This window comes from Cricetulus griseus, chromosome 3, assembly GCF_003668045.3.
Source record: "Cricetulus griseus strain 17A/GY chromosome 3, alternate assembly CriGri-PICRH-1.0, whole genome shotgun sequence".
Lineage (NCBI taxonomy): Eukaryota > Metazoa > Chordata > Mammalia > Rodentia > Cricetidae > Cricetulus > Cricetulus griseus.
The window spans coordinates 22171702-22189874 of NC_048596.1; the positions used below are offsets into that span (position 1 = coordinate 22171702).

Sequence of the window (18173 nt, forward strand, 5' to 3'; positions counted from 1 at the left end):
ATCAGATTGTACAGGTATATACATAGAATTCCAGAACTCAAGTGGTGGGACAGGAAGATTTTAAGTTATGTTCAGCTGCACAATGAGTTTAGAGACAGCCTGAACTACATGAGATTATATAAAATGATAAGAGAAAAAAGAAAGGAAACTTTGAAAACAGAACAGAACTATAATGATTTTATTTAAAATACACAGGGCTAGGTGATGCTGAACTGTCACATTTCTGAGTTTTATAGTAAGAATGTATTAACAATTCAGCATTAGATAAGAATTGGCAATGCTGAAATCAATAAATCATTGGACAGCATAGGGAATTGTAGATATGTTTGTACATTAACCCTGAAAATTGCCCCCAATTAGAAGACAGGCATTCCCTAGATCTTGAGGAGATGAAGCCATGCGAGATGGGAGGCCAAAGAGGCATGTCTGACAGAAGAGGTCAGCTGTGCTCTAGAGGAAGGGGGTAGGTACAATGGGGAAATACATTCAGATGGGAGTGAAGCAGATTTGGAACTCAGGTGGCACAGAAACAAATCCATTGGCAACTGGGGTGATATTAAGGTCTTTCAGGTCAACTGGAGACTTCAGGTTAAAGTTCTGTAAAATGGTGGTCAGGAATAAAAATAACTCCATTCGGGCCAGGCCTTCTCCCACACAAATCCATTTTCCTGCAAATAAATAAATAAATAACAGAATATAATTAACTCCTTATGTTTGGCTGAGACAAACACTGTGTACAATTATAATAAAAGAGAATTTGTGTCACTCTTTGATAGACTGGATGGATGGATGGATAGATGGACAGTTGGGTGGACAAATGGAAAAAAGACAGGTACATTTTCCATGTCTTATATTAGAAAGCATAGAATTAAAATACTTGGATACAAAGCTTTAGAGGGTGGAACAGCAATACTGATCACTAGAATTCTCATTCACAGGATAAAAACAATGGAACACTCATTTAACTGCTCATGGAGCTGAGTAGCTAGGTGAGGCTTGGGATTTAAAAACACACAAAATTAGAGCTGATGAACTCCAGAGAATATATAGAATACAACAGAAGAGTTAGAATACTACTGCTTTGGAACCAAACACAATGATAATGGAAGAGACTCCCACTGAAAGGAGAAATGCAAGAGAGAAAGTGCCATAGCATAGACAAGGCTGCTTCACATAGAAAAAGAAATAGCTTAAATAAGCAGATAACCAGGATCCTTCCTAGATGAGAAGCTTTACAGGAAACCTTTGCATGTCTCTCAGCAAACACTTAGAGTACTAAAGCCAGCAATCATCTTGAGGATTGTCCTAAATCATAGAAATTAAACTGTTCTTGGGATTAGAAAACCTGACATCATCATAGAGTCCCCATGGGCAGTCCACAGCTATAACTGGATATGCAGTGACCACCAGAGACAGTTGCTTAGAAAAGAATCTTTGATGTGTACTGAATATGATATGTCCTTCATTGGCTCATTATTTAAACACATGGTGCCCAGTTGTGTAGGAAGGATCCAATAGTAGCTCAATGAGATATCTATAAACATAATACCACTGCATTGTGGTCTCACTTTGTGTATTTGGAAAGGATGAGTCAACATTCCAGAGTACCACTAATATGACTCAGCAGATATAATGTTTCATCTCAGAAAAAAATGCATGGGCATCAGGAATGGTGATCAGATCAGATCTAATCTACCATCCTAAGAAAAAACAACTTGTAATATTCAAGGGATACCTAAAGGTTACCTTGCTACCTTAGAGATATTTTTTTTGAAATTCAAATATAATTGCATCATTTCACCTTTCCACTTCCTTTCTGTAACATTTTTTCCACATGTCCCCTCACTTACTCTCAAATCATGATCTCCTATTCTTTGTTATTGCTACATACAAATGTAACATGTAGTTATATGTGAGTATATATCATTAAATGTATATATAACATCTATATATGTAGATATAAAAATACAACTGTCTGAGTCCATTAGTGTTAATATATATACATATATTAACATATATATATATATATATATATATATATGATTTCAAAGCTGACCAATTAGAATTATAAAGCCAATAAGGAGGCTCATCAATGGGGATGAAGATTTCTCTCACTGTGGATTCTTTAGTTATCTGTTGTTATTTGTTTAAGGAAAGAGTCTCATGACATTTCCCCCTTCTGTGTTAGCATACCTATTGGTTTTGTAGTTGTTTCCCTGTCATTTCTAGGAAACATAATTTCAGAAGAGAAGGAAGCAACCAATACAGCCAGCCTAGTTGTGACAACTATGATCCACAGTCATGGTCGTAATACAAAATATCCCTAAAGATGCAATAGGGACACACAAATCTTGTTGGTAACCTATGGCTGTCTTTAAGTCCCCTCAATGGGATGGAAATATTGTCTGGTACTAGAAATCTTCCGCAAATTTCCTGGGCTAGTGAAGGCATAGATCTACTTATCTTTATATCCACAGACAAAGTGTAGCTCTCATGTTCATCAATGAAACTCTTTGCAACAAAGAGAGACCATTATAGAAAACCACAACTGACCAAAGTGCAGAGAACAATTTATCACTGGGTGTCTAACTCCAGTGGATACCCTACAACACAACTGCTGCAGTTAAGGCTCATGGAACATTAAGGAAGATGGAGGTGTATTGTAAGATGTGAAGACCAAGAAATAATTTTGATTACCTGTTGAGAAGGGGAAAAAGTAGTCACTTTTCTTAAACTTGCCATTCTCATCCAAAAAGTGACCGGGATCAAACTTCTCTGGGTTGGGGAATTCTTTGTCATCATATAGGACAGATGACAGAGATGCTATGACAGTGGTACCCTATAAACAAGAGGCATAGACAAGCCAAGTTATATAAATGTTACAGAGGTAAGAAAAACAATGGGCATGGGATAGTCAAAGCTTCTGAGGAAATCATGTCCAAACAAGAGCAGAGGCATATCTAGACAGACAAATCATGTAACAGACAAAGATAAGTTGGGATCCAATGGCAATGATTTTGATACAGTGTCCTCCAATAACTTTAGAAGTACCATGTAATGGGATGTTCTTTTTTCAACAAGCTTGGCACTAGTATCTATCACAACCTACTGCTCTACTTTACCACTGCTGCTTTAGCATCATGCATATGTGGAACGTGGCTTCAAATGTAAGTTTTTTATGTGTAACACCAGAAGTACCTGCTCATAGAAATGTTGCATATACATGTCTAATAAAATTAACAATGTCTTCTAGAATAACACAACCAAAAACAAATAAAACATAATTCCATTTTTCCACAACACACAGTTTATTTGCCTCAATTTTAAAATATGGATGCAATATGTATTACATTTAGGACTACTTGAAAAAAATTCAAGGTATGACAAACTTAGAAATTTCCTGATTTTGTAAGAATTCCAGTCAGTGTCATCAGTTTACTTGAGAATAAATATTGAAACTGAGAAACTGATCAGATGACTCACCAAGCAGGATATTCTTAAGGCATCAATGGGCCATGCCATACATTTTATTGATTACAAAAATAGCAGAGCCTCTATAATGGAGAGATCTGAATACATCATAAGACAGGAAGAAGTAGTCATATCCACTAACAACATAGTTAACATATGCCTATCTGTTTCAATATATGAGTCCTATAGGTTATCCTTTGTCCATTATTTTTCCAGTGTTATAACTGGAAGTAAACTGTTAGAGAACAATGACACAAACCAACCCTGAAACTGAGTACATAATACCATGAACTGAAAGATTTAATGGGTCAATATATAAATTCTCTAATTGTGCCTAAATACTTCTTAGCATCCTGATAAAATCCTAGAAGAGTCTTTTCAAAGACTGCCAATCCGAACTTTATGTTTTATTTGAAAGTGTAAACAGTCAAGTGGTTTTAAATGGAGAGTACATTTGGGAGACATACAGTTCCACAAACAAACATTTGTTCTATAATTGTATTATCTCTTACTGGAAATAGCATAAAATCAATCCAGCTTCCAGATTTAAAGTGTGTTATTTCTCCTATCTTGTGGAGACAGAAAATTTGGACCAGTCACAGTCTACTTGTAAATATACATTTGCAGCTTGTTTAGCTTAATCTCCCTGAAGGTTTTTAGAACTTTCTCTTCAGAATTGGTAATCTGAAATTGCAAGACCTAATATCTTGGGTTTATGATTTAATTTCACTCACTCATTTGAAATCAAGATCATAAAGGTACAGTGTAGACAAAGGAAATTTACCTTGGGAATGAGATAGTTTCTGAACTTCATGTCACAGGTTGTTGCATGGGGCAGGCTGGTGGGAAGGAGGTCAATGTATCTCTGAATCTCATGCAACACAGCATCAGTGTAAGGCATGTGAATCCTGTCCTGCATGCAGGGGCTTCTGTTTCTACCAATCACATGGTCAATCTCCTTCTGGACTTTGGCTGGTTTGACAGAAAAAGGAAGGAAGTGGCACATTGGTCACAACCCAGGATTACTTGTGGAAAGAGGAAGATGCCTGGTAGCATTATGAAAGCATAATATATACTAATTAAGTGACAGTTGATACGATATAAATACTACTATCATATATACTAGATGTCACAATACATAGTCCTTATATATCAATTAGCATACTTAAAAGTCAACATTAACTATTATTTTCAAATGATAAACAGAAGAAAATCAGCTCTTATAGAAGAAAACTATTGATCAAGCATTATTTGTATCAAAATAATGCAGTGCATTTAAAACTAAATTATAGATCATCGCTTCTCAGAGTCATCTGATGCAAGCAACATGTGTGATGGCACCAGTTCGGCGGCAGTGGGTTCTGAACACCGAACACCCAGAGGCAGCCTGGCCTCCATCTGCCGGCCCAGGTAGGCCAGTAGATGTTTCTGGCTCCTGTTTGTCATCGCTGCTCAGAGTCATCTGATACAAGCAACCTGCGTGCTGGACGGAGTTCAGCAGCGGGATCACACACACCAAGGCCCGGTGACAGCTCTGCCTCCAACTGCTGGCCCAGTAGGACCTGGCATGCCCGAACACTGCCGACACCCATGTAACAATGACACCTCCATCCACGAGAAGAGGACCTACATCAGAGTATTGGATTTGTTTGCATCTACCAGATGAGAACCTTGGTCCCACACCCACCAGGAGAACAAGAAACACTTGCTACACCCACCAGGAGAAAGCATGAGAAGAGGACAAAGTAAAAGCACATCCAACAACAGAAAACACAACATGACACCACCAGAGACTAGGAACCATACACCAGTAAGACCTGAACATCACGATGCAGATGAACCAGAAGAGAATGACATTAAAAGCATCTTCATGAAAATGATAGAGGACCACAAAGAGGACGTGAGAAAATCCCTTAAAAAATGGAAGAAAAAACGAACCAAAAAATACAAGATATCAACAAAGCTCTCAAGGAAACAGTTTAAGACCTAAAAACTGAAATAGAGACAATAAAAAAGCACAATCTGAGGGAATACTGGAAATAGAAAAGCTGGGTAAATGTTCAGGAACTACAGATGTAAGCATAACCAACAGAACACAAGAGATGGAAGAGAGAATCTCAAGAGTTGAAGACACACTAGTGGAAATAGATTCATCAACCAAAAAAATCTTAAGGACAACAAATCCCTATCACAAAATATCCAGTAAATATGGGATACAGTGAAAAGACCAAACCTAAGACTAACAAATATAGAACAAGGTGAAGAAGTCCAACTCAAAGGCACAGAAAACATATTCAACAAAATCATAGAAGAAAACTTTCACAACCAAAAGAAAGACATACCAATGAAAATACAAGAAGCCCACAGAACACCAAATAGACTGAACTAAAAAAAGGTCACCTCGCCACATAATAATCAAAAGACCAAACATACACAACAAAGGGAAAATATTAAGAGCAGCAAAGGAAAAAGGTCAAGTATAAAGGCAAACCTATCAGAATCACACCTGACTTTTCCTTGGAAGCTCTGAAAGCCAGAAGGTCCTGGATATTCTACCTACACTAAGAGATCATGGATGCCAGCCTAGTCTACTATACTAGAAAAGCTTTCAATCATTATAGATGGAGAAAACAAGATATTCCATGACAAAACCAGATGCAAACAATACATATCCACCAATCCAGCCCTACAAAAGTACTGGAAGGAAAACTGCAACCCAGAGAAGCTAACTACAACCAGAAAAAGATAGGCAATAGATAATCCAAACTTACCAACAGTCAAAAGGGAAAAGGAACAGAATCCCACACATAATCTCTCCACCATCACCAAATCAAAAACAAACAAGAATGAAAAATAATTAATGGTCATTATCCATCAACATTAATGGCCTTAACTCGCCCATAAAAAGACACAGGTTAGAAAAATGGATAAGAAGACAGAATCCATCCTTGTGCTGCATACAAGAAACTCACTTCAACTGCAAAGACAGATGGTACCTAAGAATTAAAAGTTGGGGAAAGATCTTCCAATCAAATGGACCCGAGAAACAAGCAGGGATACCAATCCTAATATCCAATAAATTGGACTTTAAACTAAAATCAGTCAAAAGAGATGAAGAAGGTCATTTCCTACTCATCACTGGAGAAATCCATCAGGATGAAGTCTCAATTCTGAACATTTTGCCCCAAATAAAAAGGCATCTATGTCCCTAAAAGAAACATTACTAAAACACAAATCACACATAAAATCACACACAATTATTGTGGGAGACTTCAACACCCCAATCTCACCACTGGACAGGAACACCAGACAGAAACTTAACAAAGAAACAAAAGAACTAATAGTAGTTATGGCACAATTGGACTTAACAGATATGTATAGAACATTCCACCCAAATACAAAACAATTTATCTTCTTCTCAGTGCCACAAGGAACTTTCTCTAAAATCGACCACATACTTTACAACATAACAAACCTCAACAAGTACAAAAAACTTGAAATAACCCCCCCCCGTGTCTTATCAGATCACCATGATTTAAAATTAGAAATCAACAACAGGAACTACAGAAAACCTACAAACTCATGGAAATTAAGTAACACCCAATTGCACAATACATGGGTCTAGGAAGAAATAAAAAGAGAAATTAAAGATTTCCTAGAATTCAATGAGAATGCAGACACAACATACCCAAATCTATGGGATACTCTGAAAGCAGTGCTAAGAGGAAAGTTCATAGGTCTAAATGCCCACATGAAGAAACAGGAGAATAATAACACTAGAGAATTAACAGCACAACTGAAAGCTTTAGAAAACAAAGAACCCAATACACCCTGGAGGAGCAGATGCCAGGAAATAATCAAATTGAGGGCTGACATCAATAAAATGGAAACTAGGAGAACAATACAAAGAATCAATATAACAAAAAGTTTGTTCTTCGAGAAAATCAACAAGATAAACAAACCTTTATCCAAACTTACCAAACAGAAAAAGAGTGAACATGCAAATTAATAAAATCAGGAATGAAAAGGGGGTCATAACAACAGATACAGAGGAAATCCAAAAAATCATCAGGTCACACTTTGAAAACCTATATTCCTCAAAATTTGAAAATCTAAAGGAAATGGACAATTTTCTGGACAGATTTCACGTTCCAAATTAAATCAAGAAGAGATAAGCATCCTAAATAGACCTATAACCCCTAATGAAATAGAAGCAGTCATCAAAAGTCTCCCAACCAAAAAATGCCCAGGGCCAGATGGCTTCAGTGCAGAATTCTACCAGAAATTCAAAGTACAGCTAATACCAATTCTCCTCAAAGTATTCCACACAATAGAAGCAGAAGGGTCATTAACAAACTCTTTTTATGAGGCCACAATAACCTTGATACCCAAGCCACACAAAGACAAAACTAAGAAAGAGAACTACACGCCAATATCCCTCATGAACATTGATGCAAAAATTCTCAATAAAATATTGGCAAACTGAATCCAAGAACACATCAGAGAAAGCATCCATCCCGATCAAGTAGGCTTCATCCCAGGGATGCAAGGATGGTTTAACATACAAAAATCCATCAATGTAATCCACCATATAAACAGACTGAGGGAAAAAAATTACATGACCATCTCACTAGATGCCAAAAAAGCCTTTGACAAAATCCAACATCCCTTCATGATAAAGGTCCTGGAGAAATCAGGGATAACAGGAACATACCTCAACATAATAAAAGCAATATACAGCAAGCCAACAGCCAACATCAAATTAAATGGAGAGAAAATCAATGCAATTCCTCTAAAATCAGGTACAAGACAAGGCTGTCCACTCTCTCCATACCTCTTCAATATTGTCCTGGAAGTTCTAGCTAGAGCAATAAGACAACAAAAGGAGATCAAGGGAATACAAATTGGAAAGGAAGAAGCCAAACTCTCACTATTTGTAGATGATATAATAGTCTACATAAGTGATGCAAAAAACTCAACAAGGGAACTCCTACAGCTGATAAATACCTTCAGCAAAGTGGCAGGATACAAGATTAACTCAAAAAAATCTGTAGCCCTACTATATATGGATGACACATTGGTGGAGAAAGAAATCAGAGAAGCATCACCCTTTACAATTGCCACAAACAACATATAATACCTTGGAGCAACACTAACCAAAAAAGAGAAAGACAGGTACCATAAGAATTTTGAGTCTCTAAAGAAAGAAATTAAAGAAGATACCAGAAAATGGAAAGATCTCCCATGCTCTTGGATAGGTAGGATCAACATAGTAAAAATGGCAATCTTGCCAAAAGCAATCTACAGGTTCACTGCAATCCCCATCAAAATCCCAACACATTTCTTCACTGACCTTGAAAGAACAATTTTCAACATTATATGAAAAAACAAAAGACCCAGGATAGCCAAAACAACCCTGTACAATAGAGGAACTTCTGGAGGCATCATCATTCCGGACCTCAAGTTCTATTACAGAGCTATAGTCCTGAAAACAGCTTGGTATAGGCACAAAAATAGACAGGTAGACAAACGCAATAGAGTTAAAAACCCTGAAATTAACCCACACACCTACAAACACCTTTTGACAAACAATCCAAATTTATACGCTGTAACCAAGAGAGCATCTTCAACAAATGCTGCTGGCATAACTGGATGCAAACATGTAGAAGACTACAGGTAGACCCAAGCCTTTCACCCTGCACAAAACTTAAGTCAAAATGGATCAAAGACCTCAACATAAACCCAGCCACACTGAACCTACTAGAAGATAAAGTGGGAAATACCCTTGAATTAATCGGTACAGGAGACCGATTCCTGAACATAACACCAGTAGCACAGACACTGAGATCAACAATTAATAAATGGGACCTCCTGAAACTGAGAAGCTTCTGTAAGGCAAAGGACATAGTCAGCAAGACAAAATGACAGCCCACAGACTGGGAAAAGATATTCACCAACCCCACATCTGACAGAGGGCTGATCTCCAAAATATACAAAGAACTCAAGAAGCTATTCTCCAAAACACCAAACAATCCAATTAAAAAGTGGGGTACAGAACTAAATAGACAATTCTCAATAGAGGAATCTAAAGCGGCTGAAAGACACATAAGAAAGTGTTCAACATCCTTAGCCATCAGGGAAATGCAAATCAAAACAGCTCTGAGATGCCATCACTTCTGTCAGAATGGCTAAAACCAAAAATACCAAGGACAGTTTATACTGGAGAGGATGCGAAGAAAGAGGAACACTCCTCCACCGCTGGTGGGAATGCCAACTTGTACAGCCACTTTGGAAATCAGTATGGTGACTCCTCAAGAAAATGGGAATGAGTCTACCACAAGATGCAGCAATTCTACTCCTAGGCATATATCCAAAAGAAGCACATTCATACAACCAGGACATATATTCAACCATGTTCACAGCAGCATTATTTGTAATAGCCAGAAACTGGAAGCAGCCTAGATGCCCCTCAACTGAAGAATGGATAGAGAAAATGTGGTACATTTACACAATGGAGTACTACTCAGCAGAAAAAAAAAACAATGGAATCTTGAAATTGGCAGGAAAATGGATGGAACTCGAAGAAACCATTCTGAGCAAGGTAACCCAATAACAATGAGACAAACATGATATGTACTCACTCATATGTGGACCTGCTTTATGATACATAGTAGTGACCGTGCCTTATCAGAGCTGTTTTTAAAGATGTTGCTTAGAATGGTTTCCTTCCAGATGATGATTGAAAAGCTAATTTTTAAAAAAAAATGGTGCCAGGTACCACAAGAGTAACAGAACTGTGCTGTTTTCTAGGATTTTGTTTTTTACTTTTTGTTTTGTTTGTTTTTGTTTTTGTTTTTTTTTAAATGGAGTGTGCTGGATGTCTCTACAATTTTGTTCAAATGACTACAGAACCTGGAAAAGCTGTTGCTGCTATTGATACATAACATACTGCTATTATTGGTCTATATATATATATATATATATATATATATATATATATATAATTTGAATTTTTGGAAACTTTAGCTGTGCTGTCAACTTTGGAAAAAAGTCTCCCAGTTTACCGTGTTGAGTTGGCCTTGTACAGAAATTAACAGCCATATTGGTCTAGAAAAAAATAAATAAATTGTAATGGATTGCATGCATTTTTGTATATAGTTTCCAAAGGTATGTAATACCCTTTTACTTCCCATATATAGCCATATACTAACAGTTTCTCCTGAAATCTATGTTTATATGTAATTACTATTTATTTCTTGTCCATCATTGGAGAGATTAAATTCTTCTTCATGTGGAAATAATGTTTTCATAATCTCTACATATATTAAATATAAACTTTTCCCTCAATCCAATTTCTCATAGGGAGACTTTGTTTGTGTCCATTGGGTAAATCTTTGTGTCTACATAAAATCTGTGCCCTAGTAAGAAAACAATGACTATTAGTTTTGTTGATGCTATTGTCATTGTTGGTGCTATCTTGAACTTAACTATTTCTCTTTATATGTTTACATTTTTTATTTTAATAGAATTATTTTTAAATATTCAGATAGATGTTTCAAAGTCCTGCCAATACTGTCCAGTTATGGGGAAGTCTCATACTATCAACTACTTATTTCCCTTTTGTCCTTGGTTCTCTCCTCATACCTTCATCATCCATTGGTCCATTCTAAACTGGATATTTTCTAAGTGTGATTCTGAGTAGCATCCCTGACAGTGTCATCCTTCCCATAAGTTCTCCATATTCCTGCATATTACTTCTTATCACATGAAGACCTGTGTTCAATTCCCTGCATTCATATGGTGGCTCAAAACCACCTGGAAATTTCAATTCTAGGTATTTAATGCCTTCTTCTGTTCTCTGTGGGCACCAGGCATGAACATGGTACACACACATAAATGCAGGCAAAACACTCAAACACATAGAATATCTTTCAATTAAAGATAAAATTATAGAACACTCCCCAATAATCTGTCCTATGTTAAATAGTATTTTATGGAAACTTATTTCTAGAATAATAAATAAAATGTCTTTAGAAATTCTGCCTAAGCCCAGATACAGGAAAGAAGGCTTAGGCCCTCCCCCAAATGATATGACAGATTTTGAAGGTCACTCATGGAGGGCCTCACTATCCCTGGGGAGGAGTTGGGGGATGTAGCAGACTGTAGTGGTAGAGAAAGTTAAAATTTGAGGCTTCCTTATGACAAACAAAATCAAGGACTCTAGGGATTTCTTCCAATTCCTTGCTGAAACTCACTTGCTTCCCTCCTGTGTCCTTACCTGTGACTTCTGGGTACTTGAGCAGGAGCAGCAGAGAGTACCTCAGTGTTGTGCTTGTTGTCTCAGTCCCAGCAGCAAACAGGTCAGATACTGAGAAGATCAAGTTTTCATGAATAAACTCCGTCTTTGGATTGTTCTTTTCCTAGGAATGGTTTGACCATGATAGCCAGCAAATTATTTGTCAATATACTTATTACAGCACATAAAATGACTAACATGTGATGAGTTTAACCTGACAGATCCTGAAAAGTATAACAGGGGAAGGAACTGACATGTGTTCAACAGACATGCAGAACTCCTGACACATCCTCACCTCCTACACCCAGTGTCATGTCTGGAAAAAATTTTGCATGAGACTCCTCAGGCAAGTAAGCCATGCAATGTCCCATCTTCCTGACACGTAAACAAAAGAATTGACACCCCATTTCCTTTGTTTCAAAGTTTCACTCAAAAATACACATAAGAAAAAGAAAAGGAAGCCAGCATGTTATGTGAGGGCTAGTCATGAAAATGAAGGTCTCAATTGTTAATGTGGTAAAGAAAAATGGAAGGCCCTAAAACGTGTGAGTGAGGTACACTGCTTAAACACAGATAGTAAACCCTGGACGAAGCTAGCATAAGTAGTATAAAGTTCAGTGGATCAGAATGGACAGCTCACAAAACAAACACCTTACATTTATGATGAGTGCCAACAGTATTCAGTGAAAATCAGTGTATTTTCAACAAATGGAGCCATGACAGAAGCATTTATTCATGTAGGTGCCTGATAGACATCAATCTTTAATTCGATGTCCATGTCAATCCACTTGAAGTTACACTCACTTAAGGCACCTTTCATCCTTGGCACTAATTCCCTTCTCACACCACAACCTACAACTTATAATTCATGTGAAATTCCCTCACCTGTCCACACCTAACATTTCAAGATTTAGTTCAGTCTAAAGATGCTGTAGAAAGTGTGCCTCGCTTGAGCTGCTTTTCTAAGTTTCCATACATTAACTGCAAAGACAATATTCATCATTATATCATGTCATGACATTTTTTTCTGAGAGTTTTGGAAATATTTCCATCCCGTGGGGCCACTGTGTTATATGACTCTTGAGGTAGATATTTTTTGTCTAAAAAATTAGGGCCAATATATTCAAATTACTTAACTTTGTATTGTCTGGGATGCTTCCTACAAATTCATGTACATATTAAGCACATAGTGCTGTCAATCATTACTGATCTGAACCATTTGAGTATCCCTGTAAAGGCTGGCCCTAATCAGGGACGCCTGACTCCAGAGGTCTGCTCATGGGATCCAAATTCGGCCACACCCAGAGACTGCCAAGGTCCCAGTAACAGTCCCACCTCCATCCACCAGCCCAGGAGAAGAGGACAGACATCAGAGTATTGGATCTGTGTGCATTTACCAGAAGGGAACCTTGATCCCATACCCACCAGGAGAGGAAGAGACTCATGCTACACCCACCAGAAGAAACGATGGGAAGAAGACAATACAAAAACACACTCAACAACAGAAAATCCAATATGACACCACTGGAGGCTAGAGACTCTACACCAGCAAGACCTGAACATCAAAATTCAGATGAAGCAGAAGAGAATGACTTTAAAACATCTTCATGAAAATGATAGAGGGCCTCAAAGAGGAGATGAGAAAATTCCTTAAAGAAATGGAAGAAACAACAAACCAAAAAAAAAACAAAAAATACAAGATATCAACAAATCTTTCAAGGAAACATTTCAAGACCTAAAAACTAAAATAGAGACAATAAAGAAAGCACAATCTGAAGGAATGCTGGAAATAGAAAAGCTGGATATGCAATCAGGAACTACAGATGCAAGCATAAAAAACAGAATACAAGAGATGGAAAAGAGAATCTCAGGAGTTGAAGATACACTAGGAGAAATAGACTCATCAAATAAAGAAAATCTTAAGTCCAACAAATCCCTAACACAAAATACCCAGGAAATGTGGGGCACCTTGAAAAGACCAAACCTAAGAATAATAGGTATAGAAAAAGGTGAAGAAACCCACCTCAAGGGTGCAGAAAACATAGTCAACAAAATCATAGAAGAAAACTTACCCAACTAAAGAAAGGCCTGCCAATAAAGGTACAAGAAGCTTACAGAACACCAAATAGAGTGGACCAAAAAAAAAAAAAAAACAGGGTCTCCTCACCACATAATAATCAAAACCCCAAACATACAGAATAAAGAGAAAATATTAAGAGCAACAAATGAAAAGGGTCAAGTAACATAAAAAGGCAAACCTATTAGAATTACACATGACTTTTCCATGGAAACTCTGAAAGCCAGAAGGTCTAGGAGAGATATTCTACCTACACTAAGAGACCATGGATGCCAGCCCAGACTACTATAAACCAGCAAAGAATTCAATCAATATAGATGGAGAAAAAAGATATTCCATAACAAAACCAGATGCAAACAATATATCCACCAATCCAGCCCTACAGAAAGTACTGGAAGGAAAACTGCAACCCAAGGAAGTTAACTACAACCAGAAAAATATAGGCAATAGAGAATCCTACTTTACCAATACCCAAAAGAAAAAAGGGATGGAAACCCACACATAACTTCACCACCACCACCAAATCCAAAACAAACAAGAATGAACAATCAATGGTCAATAATATCCCTCAATATTAATGGTCTTAACTCGCCCATAAAAAGACACAGGTTAGAAAAATGGATAAGAAGACAGAATCCATCCTTCTGCTGCATACAAGAAACACACCTCAACTTCAAAGACAGACTGTTCCTAAGAATTGAAGGTTGGGAAAAGATTTTCCAATCAAATGGAGCCAAGAAACAAGCAGGGATACCAATCCTAATATCTAACAAATTAGACTTTAAACTAAAATCAATTGAAAGAGATGAAGGAGGTCACTTCCTACTCATCACAGGAGAAATCCATCAGGATGAAGTCTCACTTCTGAACATGTATGGCCCAAATAAAAAGGCATCCACGTTCCTAAAAGAAACATTACTAAAACTCAAATCACACACAAAACTGCACACACTTAGAGTGGGAAACTTCAACACCCCACTCTCACCACTAGGCAGGTGCACCATACAGAAACTTAACAAGGAAACAAAGGAACTAATAGAAGTTATGTCCCAATTGGACTTAACAGACATCTATAGAACATTACATCTGAACACAAAACAATATACCTTCTTCTCAGCGCCACATGAAACCTTCTCTAAAATTGACCACATACTTGGCAACATAGCAAACCTCAACAGGTACAAAAAACTATCTGTGTCTTATCAGACTACCATGCTTTAAAGTTAGAATTCAACAACACAAATTGCAGAAAACCTACAAACTCATGGAAATTAAGTAACGCCCAATTGCACAATCCCTGGGTCAAGGAAGAAATAAAAAAAAATTAAAGATTTCCTAGAATTCAATGAGAATGTGGATACAACATACTCAAACTTATGGGACACTTTGGAAGCAGTACTAAGAGGAAAGTTCATAGCACTAAGTGCTATGAAGAAACAGAATAATCACACTAGAGAATTAACAGCACAATTGAAAGCTCTACAACACAAAGAAGCCAATACACACTGGAGGAGTAGACACCAGAATATAATCAAATTGAGGGCTGACATCAATAAAATGGAAACTAGGAGAACAATACAAAGAAACAATAAAACAAAGAGTTCATTCTTTGAGAAGATCAACAAGATAGACAAACCTTTATCCAAACTTGACAAACATAAGAGAGTGAGCATGCAAATGAATAAAATCATGAAAGAAAATGGGAACATAATAACAGACACAGAAGAAACCCAAAGAATCATCAGGTCATACTTTGAAAACCTGTATTCCTCAAAATTCGAAAAATCTAAAGGAAATGGATAATTTTCTGGACAGATCTCAATAACCAAAATTAAATCAAGAACAGATAAGCAACTTAAATAGACCTATAACCCCTAATGAAATAGAAGCAGTCATCAAAAGTCTCCCAACCAAAAAAGGCCCAGGACCAGATGGCTTCAGTGCAGAATTCTACCAGAAATTCAAGGAACAGCTAATACCAATCCTCCTCGAAGTATTCCACACAATAGAAGCAGAAGAGTCATTGCCAAACTCTTTTTAGGAGGCTTCAATAACCTTGATACCAAGCCAGACAAAGACACAACTAAGAAAGAGAATTACACACCAATATCCCTCATGAACATTGATGCAAAAATACTCAATTAAATACTGGCAAATCGAATCCAAGAACATAACAGAGAAATCATCCACCATGATCAAGTAGGCTTCATCCCAGGAATGGAAGGATGATTCAACATATGAAAATCCATCAATGTAATCAACCATATAAACAGACTGAGGGAAAAAAACATGATCATCTCACTATATTCTGAAAAAGCCTTTGACAAAATCCAACACCCCTCCATGATAAAGGTCCTGGAGAAATCAGGGATAACAGAACATACCTTAACATAAGAAAAGAAATACACAACAAGCTGACAGCCAAATTAAAGGAGAGAAACTCAATGCAATTCCTCTAAAATCAGGGGAAAGACAAGGCTGTCCACTGTCTCCATACCTCTTCAATATTGTCCTTGAAGTTCTAGCTAGAGCAATAAGACAACAAAAGGAGATGAAGGGAATACAAATTGGAAAGGAAAAAGTCAAACCTTCACTATTTGCAGATTTTATGATAGACTACATAAGTGACCCCAAAAAACTCTACCAGGGAACTCCTACAGATGATAAACACCTTCAGCAAGGTGGCAGGATACAAGATTAACTCAAATCTGTAGCCCTACTATATACAGATGATGCATTTGTGGAGAAAGAAATCAGAGAAGCATCACCGTCTATAATTGCCACAGTCAACATAAAATACCTTGGGGTAATGCTAACCAAAAAAGTGAAAGACCAGTACCATAAGAATTTTAAGTCTCTAAAGAATGAAATTAAAGAAGATACCAGAAATTGGAAGGATCTCCCATGTTCTTGGATAGGTAGGATCAACATAGTAAAAATGCAATCTTGTCAAAAGCAATCTACAGATTCAAAGCAATACCCATCTAAATACCAACACAATTCTTCCCAGACCTTGAAAGAACAATTCTCAACTTTATATGGAAAAACAAAAGACCCAGGATAGCCAAAACAACCCTGTACAATAAAGGATCTTCTGGAGGCATCACCATCCCTGACCTCAAGCTCAAGTATAGAGCCATAGTTCTGAAAACAGCTTGGTATTGGCACAAAAATTGACAGACAGACAAACGGAATCAAATTGAAAACCCCAATATTAACCCACACACCTAAGAACACTTGACTTTTGACAAAGAAGCCAAAATTATACAATGGAAAAAAGAAAGCATCTTCAACAAATGGTGCTGGCATAACTGGATGCTGGAATGTAGAAGACTGCAGATAGATCCATGTCTATTGCTATGCACAAAACTTAAATCCAAATGGATCAAAGACCTCAACATAAATCCAGCCACACTGAACGTATTAGAAGACAAAGTGGGAAACACCCTTGAATTAATTGGTACAGGAGACCACTTCCTGAACACTACACCAGTAGCACAGACATTGAGATCAACAACTGATAAAAGGGACCTCCTGAAACTGAGAAGCTTCTGTAAGGCAAACACACAGTCAGCAAGACAAGTCAGCCACAGACTGGGAAAAGATATTTACCAACCAACATCTGATAGAGGGCTGATCTCCAAAATTTACAAAGAACTCAAGAAACTAGTCTCCAAAACACCAAACAATCCAATTAAAAAATGGGGTACAGAACTAAATAGACAACTCTCAATAGAGAAATCTAAAATGGCTGAAAGACACATAAGAAAGTGTTCAACATCCTTAGCCTTTAGGGAAATGCAAATCAAAACAACACTGAGATACCATCTTACTCCTGTCAGAATGGCTAAAATCAAAAACACCAATGATAGTTTATGCTGGAGAGGATGTGGAGAAAGAACACTCCTCCACTGCTGGTAGGAGTGCCAACTTGTACAGCCTCTTTGGAAATCAGTATGGGGACTCCTCATGAAAATGAGAATCAAATCTACCACAAGATAAGCAATTCCACTCTTAGGCATATACCCAAATGATGCACATTCATACAACAAGGACATCTGTTCAATGATGTTCATAGCAGCACTATTTATAATAGCCAGAAACTGGAAGCAACCTAGATGCCCCTCAACTGAAGAATGGATAGAGAAAATGTGATACATTTACACAATGGAGTACTACTCAGCAGAAAAAAAATGGAATCCTGAAATTTGCAGGAAAATGGATGGACCTAGAAGAAACCATTCTGAGCTAGGTAACCCAATCACAAAAAGACAAACATAGTATGTACTCACTCATATGTGGATTTTAGATATAGAGTAAAAGAATACC

General features: G+C 37.2%; 1 protein-coding gene across 1 annotated transcript in view; it reads right to left on the minus strand.

Annotated features, from left to right (window-relative positions):
• Positions 1-486: 486 nt before the first annotated feature.
• Positions 487-18173, minus strand: part of LOC100753681 (cytochrome P450 2C18) — a 58613-nt gene continuing 40926 nt past the window's right edge. The window contains 4 exon segments of the mRNA XM_027407459.2: positions 487-668; positions 2698-2839; positions 4256-4443; positions 11750-11891. Of these exon segments, the coding sequence (XP_027263260.2) occupies positions 487-668; positions 2698-2839; positions 4256-4443; positions 11750-11891 (654 nt within the window).